This window comes from Cynocephalus volans, chromosome 6 (genome assembly GCF_027409185.1).
Source record: "Cynocephalus volans isolate mCynVol1 chromosome 6, mCynVol1.pri, whole genome shotgun sequence".
Classification (NCBI taxonomy): Eukaryota; Metazoa; Chordata; class Mammalia; order Dermoptera; family Cynocephalidae; genus Cynocephalus; species Cynocephalus volans.
The window spans coordinates 50956776-50978246 of record NC_084465.1 but is presented as its reverse complement, the minus strand read 5'-3'; the positions used below and the strand labels follow the sequence as shown (position 1 = coordinate 50978246).

The 21471-nt window shown below is 37.6% G+C and overlaps 1 protein-coding gene across 2 annotated transcripts in view; it reads right to left on the bottom strand.

The window, feature by feature from the left end:
* The window catches only part of RELN (reelin), a 466847-nt gene that overhangs the window by 67067 nt on the left and 378309 nt on the right, over positions 1 to 21471 (bottom strand). For both annotated transcript variants that reach the window (XM_063099074.1, XM_063099073.1), the window contains exons 30-40: positions 20383 to 20590; positions 19132 to 19208; positions 13603 to 13761; positions 13225 to 13413; positions 12403 to 12676; positions 9822 to 9962; positions 9537 to 9714; positions 4642 to 4726; positions 3630 to 3812; positions 776 to 947; positions 571 to 673 (exon numbers count right to left, since the gene is read on the bottom strand). In XM_063099074.1, the coding sequence (XP_062955144.1) occupies positions 571 to 673; positions 776 to 947; positions 3630 to 3812; positions 4642 to 4726; positions 9537 to 9714; positions 9822 to 9962; positions 12403 to 12676; positions 13225 to 13413; positions 13603 to 13761; positions 19132 to 19208; positions 20383 to 20590 (1769 nt within the window). The remainder of the gene's footprint in view (positions 1 to 570; positions 674 to 775; positions 948 to 3629; positions 3813 to 4641; positions 4727 to 9536; positions 9715 to 9821; positions 9963 to 12402; positions 12677 to 13224; positions 13414 to 13602; positions 13762 to 19131; positions 19209 to 20382; positions 20591 to 21471) is intronic.

Sequence of the window (21471 nt, the reverse complement as noted above, 5' to 3'; positions counted from 1 at the left end):
TGCTTATTTTTTCTAAGTTCTTGAAATATGTAAGGGTTTTTATGTTAGTTATTAATTTGTTCTTGAAAAATAAAGGAGTGTATAAATATTAATAAAATACACAGAACATATATGTTTGAAATTATAGAAACGGTGTAGTATTGTCTTATCTGTAAAATTCATGATACTGTGATAACTATGATATAAATGTGCTGGCATGGTATAAGCAATAGTTACATTGACCTGGGTCCTAAGAAATTTTAGGTTTCACATAAAAACTGTAAAAATAACAATACTAGAATAGTATAATTCTTTTCATTTTTATAAGGTTTAAAATAATTTATTTTGATAACTTCCCATTGTAGAAGGTAGGGAAACTATGGCATAACTATAGGACAAAAAATCAGAAATAAACCTTACTATGACCATTGGTTCTGCTAATAAAAGTTAACTATGATGTCAAAACCTCTGATGTCCTTGCACAAAAATGGGAAGTCATAATGCATGAAATTATCTGAGATTTTCCTCCTCTTCCCTAGGTTTTCTTCAAGATAAAATTTAAAGCATTTCTAATAGAACAAAGCCAAGTACCTCAAATTGTATGATGGTGTTCTCATCCACATTGAGGTCACGGGTGGTGATGGAATGCTCACCGACTTCATTTGAAACAAACACCATAGCTGAATCTTCCTCACTGTAATGCAAGAAAACAACAAGGAATCCATTTAGGCAAAAAATTAATCATGATTTGTATAGAGCAGTTGTTTTATTTTTAGCTTCTCAGTTAAATACTTACGGTGCTCCCTTTGAAGAATATGGGCAATAAAGACCAATGTTACCACCAGGATAGAAAAGCCAATTGTCTTCTCTGGGCCCCAAATCAAATGTATCCAGAAGCATCACAGGGTTGTTTAAATTATTTCCATCAATAATGAAGTCATCAACAATCCAGATTTCTTCTTTCTTACCTAAGGCATTTTTGAATAAAGCAAGTTTTTCCAAGGATGAAAATGAGATGGACATTTTTCTCATTGGAAGGACAGAAGGAACTCATTAGCAACAGGTTAAACATATGCCTTCTAGACCAAAAACACACACTATGTAACAGCATATTTACAGTGAGAAAAGTGTGAAAAAAATTAAGCTTGCAACCATATTAAATTGACATAGCAGGGGACTGCCTCACTAATTTTAGAAAGCTAGGACAAACAGCTTGTGAGAACACGCCGTCCTGATTACAGCGGTGCTATGAACCCTTTCCTGGCAAGAGTGGGCTTTGAGTTGTGTTTTAGTGGTTTAGGGGTATTTGTAAGATGTCTGGTCTGTGAAGGTAGGCCATCAGTCAGTGGACTTAGAACCGAGGGACACTAACTAGTCTATTCAAGGAGCAACTCACGACTTTTTAGGGCCAACCCATGACTTCTTAGCCCCATGCTTTAATCGGGCTGAAAGATCACAGCCATTAAAATTTATATATAGCTGTATTTAATTGTTTTCTTAATTTAACACAGAAGAAAAATAGTCTATGATATGTAATTCTTAATTTCTTTTTCTTAAGGCTTTTCAAACTTTCTACATTTATTTGAAGGTTCATGGAAATATATAGAAAACTAGTGAAACCACTCCTTAGAGTGTCACAGGATTTGATTCAACAACTTAGGTCAGGTGTTTAAGGAAAATATTACAGAGTAGATAAGAAATACAACCCCTGCCAGTTAGACTGGCCATCACTGAAAAGACCGAGAATAACAAATACTGGCAATGATGTGGGGAAAGGGGAATTTTTCTACGTTGTTGGTGGAACTGTAAATTAGCACAGCCATTATGGAAAACAGTATGGAGTTTCCTCAAAAAACTACAGATAGAACTACCACATGATCCAGCAATCCCATTACTGGGTATATATCCAAAGGAATGAAATCATCATGTCAAAGGGATACCTGCACTCCCATGTTCATTGCAGCTCTAGTTACAGTAGCCAAAATAAGGAATCAACCTAAGTGTCCTCTGACAGATGACTGGATAAGGAAAATGTGGTATATATACACAATGGAATACTACTTAGCCATAAAAAAGAATGAAATTGTCCCATTTGAAGCAACATGGATGAGTTTGGAGAAAATTATGTTAAGTGAAATAAGCCAGACAAGGAAAGAGAAATACCACTTGTTCTCACTCATAATTGGGTGCTAAGAAGGAAGGAAGGAAGGAAGGAAGGAAGGAAGGAAGGAAGGAAGGAAGGAAGGAAGGAAGGAAGGAAGGAAGAGTCACAACAATACATTGAACTTTCAGAAGGAGAGAACAAACCTAAGGATACTAGAGACGGGGAGAGGAAAGGAGGGGGGTTGGGGAGTGACAGGTGGGGTAAAGCGCATAAAGAAAAAAAATCACAATTTATAATAGTGAATTTACTAATAATAAATAATAAAAGTTGAAAAGAAAAATACAAAACCGAGGCTGCCTTTTGGAAAGCACTGTTTGGACTGAACTTGAATCTATGTGATAAGACCATGCCAAGCATGAACATCAAGATTCCCCCAGGATGCTTCTTCAGTGATTTCTACTTTTAGTACAATTCTTCCAAAATATAAAAAAAGGATCTGTAAACAGAATCCTGTAGAAATAACTTGGCACTTTACATGAAATCACATGTCTCTATTTCTCTCTAATCCTATCATTGCTCTAATTCTTTTAGCTTTCGTTCCCTTTCCTGTTTTGGAAGTGGTTGGTAAAAAGAATGAAAAAAATCAAGTAAGCATTAGAAACACAACATAAAGACAGTAATCCTCTGGACTGTGACTCTGGTTACATTTCTTTTTTGGACTTTTATTTGGTGATTATGTAATATATATGTATATTTTGTTCACAATAAGTTAGAATTTTTATTTTATTTTTTTCTTATTAGGAAAGGTTAAATTTGAGAGATGGAAGTGCATTTTTAAAATTCATTTCTATGATACCTCTGAGAAGAATCTGCTTAATATGGTATCTTAGGGCTTATTTAGGTGATAAAATGCATGTTTTAGTAAAGTCTGGTCCTTTATAATCAACAGTTAATAGAAATATAGGAAGCAATAAAACATTTCAAATTTGTAGAATCATTTTCTGTAACCATTTGAAAATGCTATTAAATTACGTATTCACTTTAAGTCATCACTGAAGCGAGTGTATGTGATAAGAATATTTTATCCAAGGGACTATCTGCTTTGGTCTAGTCCCTCTCATTTTGTCATGGCATTTTGCTCTAATGTTGTTCTGTCTCACTAATGAAATGCCACACTCAGAAGAACTACGTATTCCTACATGAATTCAACAAAAATGTAGTTAAAATTGATGAGTGCCTAATGGTAATGCTGAATTATTTTTTTAAAGAACCTCCAGCTCACCTGGGGGTGTAGCTCAGGGGCAGAGCATTTGACTGCAAAGAACCTCCAGTTCTCTATATATCATCAAGAGAATTTACTAATAAAATATGAAGAGATGATAAAGATATATAATACTCATTGAGACTTTTCAAAAGTGAAGCATTTAAAATGTGTGCTATGAACGCTAAACCACTCAGTTGACAAGCACTTTCTCTACACCTTAGAAACAAAAAGGTTAACATGCCACTGTCAGTTTTGATCATAGGAGAACACATGCATTTTTACCGTTATTGTAAGGTTGCCAGAGTCTGAATCTTGTAGCATTGGTTTGGGCTGTGTATGGCAAGGGAACATTAATGAAAAGTATATTGGTTGTCTGAGGGAAGTAAAATTCATCCATCAAGTGCCACGTAATTCCTCCATTGACAGAGAATTGTAATAGAATAGAGTGAGATCTCTCTGGGGTCCCTAGGAAGAAGGTAACACAGGCATAAGATGTATTGAGATAAAAATTGGGAAATAGTATGTTCTTGGCCTAGTCTTTCAGCATTGATGCATAAGCTGATTTATATTTACAGGGAGGCTTTATATATAGTCCACGTGCTTCAGAGGCAACTTAAAGTAATGACAGGTTGGGCTTTCTGTATGAATATATTTCAAAACACACACCAAATCTTGGATTTGCACACAATAATAGCTCCCTTTCTCTCTCAGATACACACACACACCTTTCTGTATTTAGGAAACATTACATCAAAAAATTCTGAATCTACAGCCATCACAATTTTGCAAAGGGTCAAATTTAAATATCAGGATACAAACAAACAAAAAATACTTGAAAATTTATTATACCCAGAATGATGTTATTTTTCAAGAAAATTAGTTAATATGAAAAGTCAGAATAACAAAGAGTAGGCTTTTTTAAAAATTTGGTTTAGATCTGTAAAAGAAAATTCAAAAAAATTTTTTTCAAAATTTTTATCTTAAAAATCCTTTACTTTAAAATTCTTATAGCCAGAAAGTAGTGATGGACTCAGACATAATGATAAATTTAACTACAATAAAACTAGTAATGATCACTACAGCTATATGAAATTATTTAAAATCAGTAGTTATCCTTATATGAAGATGAACTTATATTAAAGAAAAACATTTATGTATGCAAATTTACATTAGCTCTTCCATATAACAAAATATATGGGTCTTAAATCTATTATTTCTCTGTGGAGGAGAAATTGTGCATGGGGGAATTTTCTTGAAGGAAAAGAATGAATTCATAACCATAGAAGTGGCTTACCTTTTGCTATAAATCTAAGTGAAAACTGGACATACATAGTATTGGTACAATCCAGATCTCTTGAAATAAGCATCCTTAGTCCTTCCTGAAAACAAAAATCATAGGTGTTAAGCAGCCTCATTTCATTTGAAAAATTATTTTCCTTTGATTTTGTACACCTAACTTGTATTAGCTAAGTAATAGATACATATCATGATCCATAAAGCAATATTTTGTCCAGTTTAAAAACGAAAATTGAACGATCCTTGTTCCCTCTCTCTTAATGGCCTTCCTTTCCTGTGCCTGAATAAGACAATTGCATTGACTTAAGTCTAAGTCATACTTTGCTGTGACTTTTATAAAAAGCAGTGCAAAATTGATAGCATTACATAGCTACAGGCCTTTTAAAAAACAGCCTCCTTTGATCACAGCATGTTGTGAGAGGAGTAATGAGGAAGCAGATGGAAAATGTGCCAAGTGCTCCTGCTGCGAACCTGGCACTAATAGGAAACTTTTTCAGGGTTCCAAGGAGTCTTAGGAGCTTACTTCTCCCTTGCTCACTCTGACAGCCCCAGGAGGCTCTCATTCAGGCTGACACAACAATACCCCCCCAGTTGGTCAAGTTAAATAAGGCATAAGTAAGGTAAGTCACCACGCCTAGGCTGTAACCATTCATGCAGAGAAGCCAAGGAAAGAGGAAAGAGATCACATTAGCTTTAGTAATTTTTTCTGCTAATTAACTATTTCTGGTTGCCTGGGACTGACAGCTTGAAAGGTTGTTTTCTTTCTGTGTATATAGGATTGCAGTGACAGCCAGTAAAATAGGATTTCACTATGCAAATGTCCTAAGGTCCAAACAGGCCTTTTACCTTCTCGGCTCAATGAAGTGACTCCAGTGGTGTTCAGCTATGTGATACTGAATGGACACTGTCACCTGATTTCTTAACTATCGACTAACACATACCAAATGTAATTTTAACTAGAAAGTGCAAATTTTTCCTCTTCTTCGTAACATTTATTATACATCACATTCCTCAATAGCTGAAAAATTTTAAATAGAGCTAATTTCACAATAGCAACCATATATTGAGTGCCTACAACATGCTGGGTTCTAAAACACATACACTACTCACTCAGCACTCCTAAGAGTATGGTATTATTCTTACATTGCAGGTAAGGAAAGCGACAATCAGAGAGGGGTTAGTAACTCGCTCAAGAACACACAGTTTATAAATGGTGATAGTAGGATTTTAACCCAGATATGTCAGATTCTTTTTTTTTTTTTTTTTTAATTTTATTTTGTCGATATACATTGTAGCTGATTAATGCTCCCCATCACCAAAACCTCCCTCCCTTCTCCCTCCCCCCCTCCCCCCCAACAATGTCCTTTCTGTTTGCTTGTTGTATCAACTTCAAATAATTGTGGTTGTTATATCTTCTTCCCTCCCCCCCCCCGATTTGTGTGTGTGTGTGTGAATTTATATATTAATGTTTAGCTCCCTCCAATAAGTGAGAACATGTGGTATTTCTCTTTCTGTGCCTGACTTGTTTCACTTAATATAATTCTCTCAAGGTCCATCCATGTTGTTGCAAATGGCAGTATTTCATTCGTTTTTATAGCTGAGTAGTATTCCATTGTGTAGATGTACCACATTTTCCGTATCCACTCATCTGATGATGGGCATTTGGGCTGGTTCCAACTCTTGGCTATTGTAAAGAGTGCTGCGATGAACATTGGGGAACAGGTATACCTTCGACTTGATGATTTCCATTCCTCTGGGTATATTCCCAACAGTGGGATGGCTGGGTCGTATGGTAGATCTATTTGTAATTGTTTAAGGAACCTCCATACCATTTTCCATAGAGGCTGCACCATTTTGCAGTCCCACCAACAATGTATGAGAGTTCCTTTTTCTCCGCAGCCTCGCCAGCATTTATCGTTCATAGTCTTTTGGATTTTAGCCATCCTAACTGGGGTTAGATGGTATCTCAATGTGGTTTTGATTTGCATTTCCCGGATGCTGAGTGATGTTGAGCATTTTTTCATATGTCTGTTGGCCATTTGGATATCTTCCTTAGAGAAATGCCTACTTAGCTCTTTTGCCCATTTTTTAATTGGGTTGCTTGTTTTCTTCTTGTAAAGTTGTTTGAGTTCCTTATATATTCTGGATATTAATCCTTTGTCAGATGTATATTTTGCAAATATTTTCTCCCACTCTGTTGGTTGTCTTTTAACTCTGTTAATTGTTTCTTTTGCTGTGCAGAAGCTTTTTAGTTTGATATAATCCCATTTGTTTATTTTTCCTTTGGTTGCCCGTGCTTTTGGGGTCGTATTCATGAAGTCTGTGCCCAGTCCTATTTCCTGAAGTGTTTCCCCTATGTTTTCTTTAAGAAGTTTTATTGTCTCAGGGTGTATATTTAAATCCTTAATCCATTTTGAGTTGATTTTAGTATACGGTGAGAGGTATGGATCTAGTTTCATTTTATTTTTTTGGTGGCTATTGTAAATGGGCAGGCTTTCTTGATTTCTCTTTCTGCATGTTCACTATTGGAGAAAAGAAATGCTACTGATTTTTGTGTGTTGATTTTGTATCCTGCTACTGTGCTGAAATCATTTATCAATTCCAACAGTTTTTTTGTAGAGGTTTTAGGCTGTTCGATATATAGGATCATGTCATCTGCAAACAGGGACAGTTTGACTTCATCTTTTCCAATCTGGATGCCCTTTATTTCCTTCTCTTCTCTGATTGCTCTGGCTAGTACTTCCAACACTATGTTGAATAGACAGATATGTCAGATTCTGAAACTTATTCTCTATCCTTTATAAGACATCACTGTTCTGTTTATTAAACCATCTTTTGTTTTTGGGAGAAAAAATCCAGATAATATTACATTTAGAATTTGAGAATTATTTGATATTATAATGAAAAAGCAACTGCATTTACTTCCATCTCCTAACTTCACAAAGCATAGATTCATACTTCCAGAACTGAAGGTTGCCATGTAAAAGTCTTGTATTTCCAGTCTTTGTTTTTCTTTTATGCCTGATAATTCACTGTCTTGCTCAGTCCATGAACCCTAATCAATGCCTAGTCATCTTGGCTCAGTTTCTTCACTCCCTCCCTTATACACTTACAAGCATAAAGCCTTGGATTTTTTAATAGCTTGGTGCCATGTGGAGGGGGAGGTTTAGAGGAAAAGTGGCTTCCTCAAGTTATAATGAAAAAGTTTTGAGGTGAATAGTTGATGGATTCGGCTAATAAACATCCCTTGCTTACACCAAGATAAAGGAATATGATTACTCTTCCCCTTTGACTATGGAATGTAAGTATAAACCTGTTCCCATGGGCAAGCACAAGTCATCTGTGCAAGGGACCCATTTTACACTGGATTTCATAGGAGTAATTTTTTTGAAAACGGGCATGATGTATAATCCGAAAGTATCTTTCTTTCATATTTGCAATATTTGTTTATAGTTTAGCATTTGATATTGATATTTACGTGGCAGAACTGTCAAGCCCTGTTGCCACATATATTTTAGTTCACACAGATATGTTTCTTTTCACATCCTTTTTCCAGATTCAGTGATCCATTTGTGCTAAATGTGAGGAGTTCTTAGCAACCAACAAGCTATTTTAATAGCTGATGGTACTCCTGAATCTATAAACATTAAAAAGAGACTATCATTTCCTTCTTCATGAAAGAATGCCTTTCTAGGTCAAACCGCAACCTACTGAATGGCACACGCTGAGCCCCTCTACATCTTGCAGTGCTGATAGATAATATGCCTAACATATATAATTCTTGGCCTCTCTTGCATTTGGATGACTAAAGAGAAAATATGACTATGTGTCTTTCTCATTTATAGATACAAGGACCAAGTTAATTCTACTGCTTCAAAATTTATCAGGTAAAGATCTTTAAATCATGAAAAGTTACAGGGCTTCTGCTTTTGGGTCTTGTCAACTACTTCAAATGGATCAGAAGTGAGCTAGTTATAATGACAGCTAAAGCTTTAGATAAGACTATAATGAAAAAAACCCCCAAACCAGAAGTTTCCACTCTGAAATGTCCTACCTCAATTTCTTCAGTCTCTCCAAACTCTTAGAGACTTGTAAATTTCTTACACCCCTAAGGATTTCTTTTTCCTCATTCAAAACTTGAGAAGAATTTGGATCCAAACGAGGAAGAAAACTGGCATTTATTAACTATAATTGAAAAAAGTTCTAGGGTGTCTAATTTTCTAAGTGTTAGGTGTTAATCATTAAGGTTGTATAGAAACCCATGAAGATTTTTGTCAAAGATTTCATTTGCACACCTAGAGTAGTCAATTTCCTCATGCTGAGAGAGACAGGATGTAGCATGTATTCACATATGAAGATGTGCCAACTTAGTGCAGAGTTTCACACAATTGCTTAACATCTCTCTAACTAGACATCTAGGTTGAAATACAAAAATATACAAATAATGTTTGAGAGTGATATTTAATTTGACTTAAATGCTTGGTTTTCTTCAAGTCACAAATGATTCTTTTGGCAGGAAGAAAAAAAAGGATGGAAAAATCAAAGACCTTTCATAAAATCACTTTTTAAATATTGCAAATTAAATATTTAACAACATAAAATGCTACATTCTAGAATCTAGATTCTAAAAATGGTACATGCATAAATTTTTATATATAATTCCAGCAGAAAGTAAGAAAGCTCTGATCACCAAAACAGAGGAAATATTTTATGCCCAAGTGATCATAAAAAATGATTTTACCAAACGGAAGAGGAAACATGGTTTGGGCTAGAAGAAATAACTATGTATAAAACAATACATCATCTGAACAGACGCAGAAATGCATTTTTGTGGAGCAGTGAGTGAAGAAGGGAATGTTAGTAGTAGGATAGAGAAATAGAAACTTATCTGACCCCTTTGAAAATGAGAGACGTTCCAGATTTGATGGTTTCACCATTCAGATTCCCCCTCTCTGCACCATACACTTCAGGCCAAAGGTCAGGATGTAAGTTCCCATTGAAATCATCCTTAAGAATAGAGGGCAGAGGAACAACAGGAACACAGTAGGGCCCACCAAAGCCCCGGTCACATCTAAGGAAAAAATGAGTGGAGAAAAGGTATTATTTGTCATGCATTCAACAAGCCATTTTCATCTTTCCATTGCAAAGAAAGAAACTGCCAATTTTTTTTTAACTTACACACAGTGTCCAGCATCACAAATCCCTCGTCCTGAGCACATCCAAGGGCACCCTGCGGCCAGCACAACATTATCAATAGCCCAGGAATCAGCCCCCACAGAGTAGTTGGCCTGAATCCATCTGAACCGGGTCCTGGGAGAACTAACCAAAGAAAACACATCATTGGCTTGAAAAGCAACCTTGAGAGCATGAGGACATTAATTTTAGTTCCCTTTTCCCTTTAAAGTGCCCTTCTCTGGGGTCCAGTTCCTTATTCTTTGACACTATTTTCATTATGAAGTAGTAGATGCTGTTTCCTGTTGACCCATAAACCGGAGAGTAGAAAACATGCTATTTAAATATTTTGCCATTCTTTCATACAAGATTCTACAAACACGCGTGAGATGGAAAAGTTATCTTGAACTATCAATTATTCTGTTTTTGAAATACATGCAGAATTTTAGTTTTTGCTTTCAGGTTGATAAGATGAGGAAAAGCTAAAATCTTACAAAGTTCTGGCAGTGAGGTCCCTATTCTATGTCCCTAAATGGTTTCTGAGAGTAAATGGGAGCCTTTCATGCTTCTGCCCTCTGTTTTGGTTCTTGAGGTTCTGGTTCTCTAAAGCTGAAGACTACACTAATGTGATACATTCCCCTATTTTCTATCATATTTGCAATCTGTTGTTTGGACTATACTGGGTCAGTAGACCGCTTTAACTAGACATAGATGCAGCCTTACCAAACAACAATAGTCTCTCATTCAGGAACAGAGTGCAGAGCAGAAGTTTGTTAGCTTTTTGGAATGAGGCGTCTACCTGAGGTAGAATTTCAGCTGCACCATTTCATATAACAATTGTTTCTCCTACACAAGTCCTCCTTCAATGCAGCATAGCTGTCAGTGTGGAAGCTCTAAAATGGAAATCTAACCATGTCACCACTCTGCTTAACAGCCTTCAGTGGTTCTCCACTGAACATGCACTGTCAAGGCCAATACTTGAGATGACATACACGGTCCCTCCATCATCTACCCTCTTCCCCGGCTCCAGCCTGTCTTTCCCTATTTCTTGCCTCACAGTTTTATTCTGGCAACACTGAATCCTTGAATTTCTCCATCGTCTCATGAGTTCTTGGGGCTCCAGCATTTCATTTTGGCTTACAGCAGCACAAATGTACTCCCACACCTGCCTTCTTTGGAAAAGGCCAACTCACTTAGACTCGGCTGAGACATCAGCTCTTCCAGGAAGCTCCTTCCAATTCCCCCAAGCCGAGTCAGGTAGTATCCTTCAGTGTTTCAGTAATATCCCTGAGTATTACCTCTATTATCATTTTATATCGTCAACAGCTGCTTAAATGTCTGTTATCCTAGATAATATATATCTGGGTACTGGCGTCATATTCATTTAGTTTTAGAGTGCTTAAAACACAACAGATAGCCAATAAATGTTTATTGAATAAAAAAATGAATAAATGAGCCACAAGCAAGCACTATTTAATTCCCTGGGGTCTTCAGGAAACTATTTCAGGCTAATTACTAAAATGCTCTGGTTTCCTGCAATTTTTTCCTGCCATTTGGTTGTGTATCTTTGAATCAGAACTGAACCAGAAAACCAGAAACCACTGTAAAAATTTAACACAGAGAGAATTTAATGCAAGGAGCTGGATGCATAGTTAGTGGCAGAGTTGAGAAGTCAATAGAGGCTGTGAGGAAACCAGAATTTAGTAAAGTCAGGAAGCCACTACAAGTCCAAGGCTGGAAGGACAGGGAGGAGACATTGTTGCCACAGCTCAGAGGACAGGGTCACATGGAGGGCCATTTCAGCAGAGCTGGAGCCACAGAAGTTGGCCAAGAAGCACTTGGGTAGAAAAGAAGGGGGAGGAACACCCTGATTTATCCATTATTTCCACCCTCCAATATCTTTGCCAGCATTAGTGACTGTCTAAACCTTTCAGGAAGGCAGCAGATGTAGCAGGCTGGGAAATGCAGCCTGCAGAAGCCAACTTCCCTGAAGTTCAGAACAGGGCACAGGAAGGAAGAGGCAGTCCTAGGATGGCACAGTCTCTAACCAGTCACCACAGTACAAATTACTACCTAGAAAGATCCTCAAATTATCCAAATGCCTAAGCCACAAAAGTGAGAGCCTGCTCTAAGTCAATACAACACTTGAATGGGACCTGAAATGTTGCGAAGGGAAGAGATGCAAAATGATATGAGCATTTCAAAGACACCAACCTTTTATTAGTATTGCGGTACTGAGATTAGAAACAAAACAAAACAAATAGAACACTAAGGGTACTCTGCTATATGTGATCACTCTGGTTTATGGGAAGAGACATATTTTTACAACAATTTAAAAACCGAATCTGGTGGGCAGCCTCCATGTTGCTAAAGAACAGAAAAGTTCAGCCTTGTGAAACTTTTGGAACTCTCTAGCCACATTTAAAAACTGCAGCCCAAAGCACCTTGTACTTTTTTTCCTTCCTGGCACATTCCATGCATAATTATTATGAAAGAACAATAGAATCCCCAAGTGGAATCACAATTATTTTCAAATTAGGTGACAGAAACCTAAAGTTTTGACGTGTAGCCAAATGACAATTCTCACATGGTGGAGAGTGGAAGGTAGACAGTGATCCGCTTCCAATTCTGGAATCTTTCCGAGGTGTAAATTGAACTTTCTGTGTAGTGCAGACAGCCGATGGTTGGAGGAACACACTCTTCGGTGACAAGATGCCAGTCTCTGCCATCGTTGAGAGAATACTGGAGCTGTACACTGTGGGAGTCACTGAAGGGCTTGCTACAGCCCATGCTCATTTCAAACTGCAAGAAGGTAGATGCTGACACATGAAAATCCCAGGTCTCAGCATAACGAGGTTTTCCTACAAAAATAAATAAATAAATGAATGAATAAAAGTTTACTGGTAGCATAGAATTGTGCTCTTTTCTTATTCGGTGTTTATGCTTGTCGTCAACATTTTCAATAGCAAACAAAAATCATGGCTTTGACTTTTCTTCTCATATTTACTGTTTTTATTTGGTTATCATAGTCTTGTAAATACGGAAGGCTGCTCACTTGAAAGACTTTACAATCTTGAGAAGGGCGAATATAGAGTTTTAAGTCAGTAATTCTGCAAATTATGAAACATAGGAATGCCTTCATACAGGCATTTTTTTTGCTTTGCTTTTAAGAAACCTTAATATCTTTATCCTAGCATATCCTTGCTCCATGAAAGACAGTTCCAACAAAAACTGAGTCATGGGGCTCACCAAGCTATATTAGAGGACAACTCTATTTTTCCCCAGTGGCCTCCCTCAGCACAGGCAGTGAGGCACACAGTTTTGCATTAGAGAATTTCCTTTTGAGTTTTAGTTAATTTAGTCCTCCAGATAATCAAATATTCTCCCTTTATTTGGTGATAATATATACCTATGTTTTCAGTGAATATCAGAGCAGTATCCATAGAGAGACAATCAATATCAACTTGACCTCCTTGGATTCGATACCAGTTGGCTTGCAAATCTATAGAGCCATCAAATTTGTCTTGAAATCCAGTTTGAGAGCTGTCATTCATTCCTATAAGGACATCATCCAAAGCCCACTGGGCTGAATGCTTCCCTGCAATCAGAGGAATAAAGGCAGTTAGAGAAGCTTCATTACATCGTAATATGAATACCTTTATGAGAGTGATTTTAAATCAAATTGTCTAGAAATTGACAGTAAATTAAGAAACACACAATACAAGGTTAATATGGATGCAGTATGATCTAAAGGCCATCAAGAAAGTTGGTGTCAGCAGTATCTTACCATGTTGAGGCTGCCACCATCGAAAAGCCGTTGCAGGTGTCTTTGCCTCCCGTGGCAGGTCAACGGAAATGATCTGTGGTTCCAGGAACGACATGAAGTCCAACTCTCGAAGCAAATGCCAGAATATCCCATTGTCATTTGAATACTGAACAACGAGCCCTGAGTTAAAAGACATAAATCCAGTTACTTGGACAGCTTTCCTAGAGGCAAGGAACAGTATTTTATAAATGGCAAAACTGCAACTCCAAATTGTGTCTCATAGAATGAGGGCACATTCATCTAACTTCCAGGCAATGAATTAGTGGACCTGAAGGCTCATCAATTTCTTGACAGTTTCTAGTGCATGGACTCTTAGGAAATGGAGGAAAAAAATACATAAGCTCTTTTAAAGACCATTCAGCTTTGTATGAGTGATGAGCACGTTGGAAAGGGGAACATAAAAATCCGCTTCAGATCATGTATTTGAATTTTAGATTCTGTCCTGAACATTACAAACTCTCATATCATTATTATATACTCAGAAGAAATATCTCAATCTCCGTGGCACAAAATTAAGTTGTACTCTTTGCTGCCAAAGCACTAGGCACTAGCACTGCCCAGTCTGAATTTCTACCAAGGAGAGAAAGATCCTTTTACTGACCTTGGTCAGTTAAGCCTGAATGATGCCAAATTATTAAATGGCAAAGCAGAAAAACTCACTCCTCTCCAATGTTTTACTTTCTTTTATCTGTGTCACCTTTTCCTCCCTTTACTTACCTCATTCATTCATGTCCCCCACCTGTCCCTAGGGTGATATGATCCAGCAAACTGCATATTAAAGTGTAAGGAACCTCATGTGCTACTCCTGCCACATCCCCCAGAAACGTTTTTATTTTAAAAGAGGACACAGGGAAAAGGGTAATATTGAATGCAAAGGAACAAATAGCTAAGGATAAAATTGTGGGACTGTAATATATATATTTATATAAACTAGGTATAAATCAGTGCCTGTCTTAGGAACAAGATTGTACAGTCTTAGAAACAGCTTATATATGTATTTGTGTGTGTGTATTCACACACATGTATTTACAGGGATACTTTGAAAAATTCAAGGAAAAATGGAATTAAAAGATAATACGACTCTTTCCATGAACTCTTTGAAGACCTTTCATGTGTCTGTGTGTGTGTGTGTGTGTGTGTGTGTGTGTATAACTAGGTATATATATATATGTATGTATGTATGTATGCATATAGGTTTATTTTGGAGGGAGGGGACAGAGGGATAGAGGGTATCTATTTAATTGCCTATTTCATAATTGATGTTAAGGCTGACACTGCATATTTAGTATTATGACTGGAAATACTGAACTACTTTCTGAGTATTCACAGAAATTATGCTCAGGAAAGTTATATTTGTTATATTTGTTTTATTATATTCTAACTCTCTTGGAAAATTAAATCACTTATGGTATATACAACTTTTACATTTCCCCATTATTGACTGAGTAGAACTTCTCAATCCCTGTACCACATTGGATATACAAGAGCTTACTAAAATAAAGTTTCAAGAAATATTACAATAAAATATAGAGCTAAAAGGAAGTTGTTTAAGGCTAATAAGTATCACATAGAATTACTGTCTCCACATCTGATGAGGGGCAATGCCAGGAACAATAATGATGGATATGCTAAAAATTAATTTAATTCAGGAGAATGAAATCCGTCATATTTAAAATAGAAGAACTCATCAAACTGAATGAGAGGATAAAAGTAGCTGAAAGGGCAGGAGCTCTTTGGGAGGCAGCATGCTGTCCACAGGTGCAGGTTGTGGAGTTCGAGCTCCAGGTGGTTGAAGTCAGACCCTCATGTTGGGGAAGGGAAAGAGACACCAAAGCTTATGAAGAAAATTGAAGCTAAACCGTTTCTAGTCTTCATTTTCATCAAGTTGAGGAGTGTCTGGCAAAAGCTCTAGTCTCCAACCCCTGATGTTTGATCAAAATATGTCCTATTGGCTTTTTAGTGTGATGTTGAATCATGGCTGAGGGTGCAAACATTTCAAAGTTTAAGTTTTTCTTGTGGTGATTAATTTGTGTTAATATGGTTTACATTTATTAAGATATGAGAGAGAGAGAAAGAGGGGGAAAGAGAGAGAAGTTATTTAGATAGTTATCTGGTGGTGACTATTCAGAAGCTGGATTATAGTACTAGAAATGAAGCATCGTAGAGTAAAATCTCACTGGCTCATTCTTTCTAATGTCTTCTACTAAAAGTATGGTTCAGACCAGCAACTTCACACCTTGGAAGAGGCCCTACTTGTGATAGTTTTAAACATATGTCCACATATTCTATGGCACCCCTCCTTCAAAAAGTAGAGCCTAATTCTCCTTCCTTTGAATTTGGATGGACTTATTAACTTGCTTCTAATGAATAGAATATGGTGGAGGCTGGCTCAGTTGGTTAGAGCATTGTGCTAACAACACCAAGGTCTGGGGTTTGATCCCTGTGCCAGCCAGCCAACCCAAAAAAGAAAATGGTAGAAGATATGGTGTGTGACTTCTGAGACTGGGTCATACAAGGCATTGCAGTTTCTTCCTTGCTCTCTCTCGGATCTCTTGCTCTGGAGAAAGTCAGCCTGCATGTGGTAAGGACACTTGAGCAGCCCATGGACAGGTCTACATAGTGAGAAACTGTAGCCTCTTGCCAATAGCCCTGAAGGAGAGCCATCCTGGAAACAGATTGTCCAGCCCTGGTTAAGTCTTCCAGACCACCCATCATGGCCTTCGTCTTGACTGCAACCTCAGGAGACATCTGGAGCAAGAACCATTCAGCTAAGCTGCTCCCAAATTCCTGACTTACGGAAACTGTTAGATAACAAATGCTTGTTGTTTTATGCCACTCAGTTTTGGAATAATTTGTTATGTAGCATACCAACACCCTAGTCCTTCTAAACTGTCTTCAGGTGTACATTAAAATATGAGAAGCATGGCTCAGAAGGTATGTATTCCACTTGGTTTCTGCATGTTGCCTTTCCTTATTAGCTTTTTCAGGAATGTCACATTTACCTTTAAGCAGCAAAAAGGTCTGCAGAGATGAGGGCTCCAATTCCAAAGGACAATGAAGGCATGCCTCCCAGGTAAGTATGAGAGAGTGGAGGGATGCAGGAAAGGGAAACAGCAATGTCTATATCCTATCAGTTGCTGAGCCTCATTAGCTGTGTCATCTGACACACCACACATCGAAATAAACCAAGCCCTCTGAGCTCATCTACCGAATGTTTAAAGCATGTAAGACATTTCTTTTTAAACTGTAACTCCATCTGCGTTCTGCCCAGTCTTATTGAAAATAGCCTTATTTTGATTTTAATTCCAAATATGTAAATTGATGCTTCAGCTTGAGTAAGTAAAGATTCTTTGCTTTCATCACTGAAGAGATTTGTTCAAGGATTTAGGCCGATTTACATTTTAACAACCAGTTTTCAATAAAAGGCTGAGAAATATGCCTGTGGGATGTGAATCACATGGCCAACACTGAGTTTAAGAAAACGGCTCAAGATTAGTTGAGAAAAAGTTGCTTGTTCCTAAAGGGACCCTAAGGGGAACTGGCCCCACAGGACAGACAACAGCACTTGAATCAGAAGTTAAGTACAGAGCAGAGCCTCAAATGTAGAATAAGCAGATGCTTCCTACTGTGTTCAGGGGTTTTTGTTTTTTGGCTTATACACAAATAGGGACACAGATTTGTAATTTTCAGAAGAGTCATGCACACAAACTTCCTTTAGAGTTCTATTTATTAAATGTCACTTCCTCAGTGAGCCCACACCTAGACCATTCGACCTACATCAGCATCCCCCTCCCCCGCATAAGTTTACTTTCCATCTCAACAGCTTATTTGTTTCTGTCTGGCCCTTATAATCTAACATTTTCTTGCTTATTTCTTTGCCTTATTGTTTATTATCTGACTCCTCTCACTAGAATACAAATTCCCTTAAGGGCAGGATTTACCCTTAAGGGGGTCATTAGTGCCACACGGATCTTCCCCCTCTCTCTATTTTTCACTTGGGCATTTTCTGGTGTCTTTCTCCTCTAGCACATAGAAGTCTTGTGCTTCTTGTCCCCTACATCACGCTCTTTCCCTCTGCCACGTGGCTGGTAACATCCAGAATCTACCCTGCAGCTTCTTCGTTATCCTGAGTGCTGAGAGGAGGATCTCAGACTACCCATGAAGAAAGTGTAGCACAAGGGAGAAATCAGTTTTTGTTCTAACCCACTGACATCTAGAGGGTCATTTGTTATTGCACCATAACCTAGCTCACCAAGACTCACTGTCTTTTGCTGACATTGTATCTGCAGCATCTAAAACAGCATCTGGCTTAGAATGAATTCTTAATAAATGTTTGTCGAAGAGACTAAGGAATGCAAAATGGTCTGTAAAAGTTTCTAGACTGCTGTTCCCTGCATAGATGATCTGGATAATTACTAGACTGAGATATTCAGAAAAAGTCATTAAAGCCTTCAGTTAGGGATGATATGGCCAAGAAAATTAAGAGTTGATGAGCTCTCAGTAGCTCTAACGACTAACAGGTACTGTTTAAGCCTGAGAAAATACCTGAGATCATAACAAACTTAGAAGCTGCGAAACTCTTCACATGCTGTTTCTGAGACCAAGGTTTGGATGAGGACCCACCTGAGAAGCCCATTGCTTTTGTGCTAGAAACCAACTCACATTCAGCATCCCTTAAGGAATTCCATCGTACCTGCAGAGCTCCCTGAGGCCACCTATGATTCAAGCTTTTTGCGTTTCTTTCAGAACTGGGTCATTTGAAGCAGAAGATGGTATGGGGTGCCTAGGAAGGGTGGAGTTCAGGGCAAGGAGAGCGGCAGTATGGATGATGGTGAAGGCATAAATTCTGGAGCCAGCGTGAGTGGTTTGAATCCCTCATCCACTCACTAACTGCACGATTGTGGGCAAGTTACTTGACCTCTCTGTGCCTCAGCTTCTACCTCAGTAAAATAGGACTAATAATAGTACCTATGGCAAAGGGGTATGATGGAGATAAAATCAATTAACACCAGTAAAACACTTATAACAGTGCCTTGTATATAATAAGTGCTCAGTAAAAGTTAACACTTATTATTGCCAAGAACTGCTTGGTAATAGCAAACATGTAATAAGATGTTTATGGGCAGAAGTAGAGTTTGACTTGCATTTAGAAACCTCCTATGCAAACAAGTTTCTAGCCTCCATGATGAATATAAAAGTTTCTGCTATTTTTTCCCCTCTCTCTGTGGAATAAAGGAATAGAGTTCCCTAAAATAAATGCCCTTTGATCTTGCCTACACCCAAAGCAGACATTACATTTTCCAGGCTTAAGGATCTGCATGAGAAGTCTTAGGGAGTACAGCTTCATGCAGCCACCCATCCCATGAAGAACTAAAGAGAGGAAATGATTCAGGGAAATGTATCACTTTGCAAAATCCTGGCCAAGCTTTGGGAGAAAAGGACAAATTTGCCAACAGTAGTTGTAATTTCTGCAAAACTATAGCAACTTACCTTCATTTCTAGCTCTTGGTTTGATGCAGGTAATACCTGAAGTTTTGCTTCCAATTTGTATATAAAACTGAACAAGTCTGGGGAAAAAAAATTTCAGTTTACGTACAAATAGGTGAGTTCAAAAGAGCTTTAACCCTTTGCATTTTGACACATTAGAAAAAACTCCTATAATTCTTAAGTGCTACTTTTAAATACAAAGGGCATATGACAAGCAGAGACTACACAGAATTTAGAAAGTTAATTCTGTAACCATATAGAAAAAGTTAATTAATATGATGATTCATTTTATTTTTAAATTATGATCTAAACATAGGAAACAGTTTAACCCCACTTCACTGTGACAGTCTGATATAACTTAGTGGAATTACCGAAATGGGAATTCCTTCATTCCAGATAACACCATCTTTGGAAACTCAACATGAAGCATCAAGCATTAAGAAGTTGAATGCTATATTTGTTTAGGGGCAGATAATTGCCTGTCTACTACTGACTTAGATTCAGTTGGCTAAATTTTTTGAACTGACATTCACTGAGTGTGATGTAAATTATGCCTCAGTGTACGGTAACTGACAGAGAATGCCTATTTGACAGGCACAACTCTCAGAGAAGGATGCAGAAAGAAAGGAAAGAGATTGAAAGCAGAAAAATATGATACAGAACTCGAGATTTTAGTAAGGATAAGGTCCAAAAGTTTTAAGTGTTTTTTCCATTTCCTTTCTTCCAAATCTCAAATAATTTAATCTAATTAAAAGAGTACATTTTTATTTTAGGTGTGCTACTATTTCATTTGACGTTTTTTTAAAAACAGTTCTTTGTCTTACCAGTAGGTGTCAGTGTAGGTATTTTAAATTTCTTGGCCACATTTCTTGGACAGTTTTCAATAAGTGAATACAACTAAACTTAGATAAATGAGGATGCATCACTTTCGGACATAGAATTTAAAGATGGGAAAATTTTGGTTCACACAGCACACCTTAAGAATAACACCAAATAGTTTTCATGATAACACAGAACTTTAGAAAAGCAAGCTGACGTACACTGGACATAGAGGCCTTGGTGATGACTGTACATTGATGAATGAATTGCGTGTGATTTTACTATTGAGCTAAAGTCATGCTTCATTTTTACATTCAGAATCTGTACTCAGAAACATTATACAAACTCTCAATAACAGAACAGAATGTTTTAGGTTAGATCAGGTGGTGTGGTAAGTACCATGTTCATGGAGAAGTGTACCAATGAACTACTTACCTGATATTCCTGGTGTCCAGGGGGACAGTCCTTGCTTCTCTTTTCCCAGGGCCATTGAAGTAGAGAGATTTGCCATCGTTAAGTGTTCCACAGCCAGTTCCAACCTGGCCACCAGTTATCTTGTACCACAGAGGGCTGAGTTTCCCTTCAAACCTGTCGAACATCTCACTGCGATCAGGGATATTTGAAACACAGGTTCCTTGTGCAGCTTCAGAGAAAAGAAATACATAGGAGAGATGCTTTGTTGGGATCACTAAACATTAGAAGGTATATTAAACTCATGGGCAAAGGAAGAATTTCCACAGATATTAGGGGAAAGAAGCCACATGAAAATCTGTGTCTTACAAACGTCTCCCTGAAAGACAGCCATCACTACCATCATCAAAAACACTCTTCTGCCTCTGTAGTTTTTTATTTTTTAATAAACAGAAACATCGGGAAACATGCATTTCTATAGTTCTTGCAACTCAAAGGATTTACGTAACTGGGAATTAGATTTTGTCCATGAGAAAATTTGCTCATTTTTTTGTCTTTCTTTTGGAGGATCAATAACGAGAGTGGGCCCCAGATTTCAAAAACCACCCTTGAAACTGACAGAGTTCTCCACAGAAGGCCTGCACCAGCACGTGCTTGTCTTTGGTCATGCACCAGAGGACGGCCAGAGCTCTGAAACGCTGGAACGGAGCCCTTTGAAGATGTCTCCAAAAAAAAAAATTTGAAAAAGATTTTGAAGCTTATAATATTTTCTCCAATTTTACTCTTTAATCTCAGCTCTCTTTTCATTTTTGCTTGTAGCAATATCCAAAGGTGACTGTGGTCAGAAAATACTTTTTTGTAAAGTTTGCTTTTGGCAGTCTTGGATTTATCATTTCATAAGTTGCATTTTTACTTTAAGTGTATAAAATTACATTTCTTATAAAAAGCAATGTAAAGAGCTCAGGGAGACCCTGCAGCGAAGTTCTTAAGAGCTTGGGTTTGGGTTTTAGAGAATGACTGTCAGCGTTTGAAGCCCAGCTCCAGTAGCTTCTAGCTGTATGACCTTGGGAGAGTTGTTCAACCTGTCTGTGCCTCAGTTCACTCAAAGTAAAC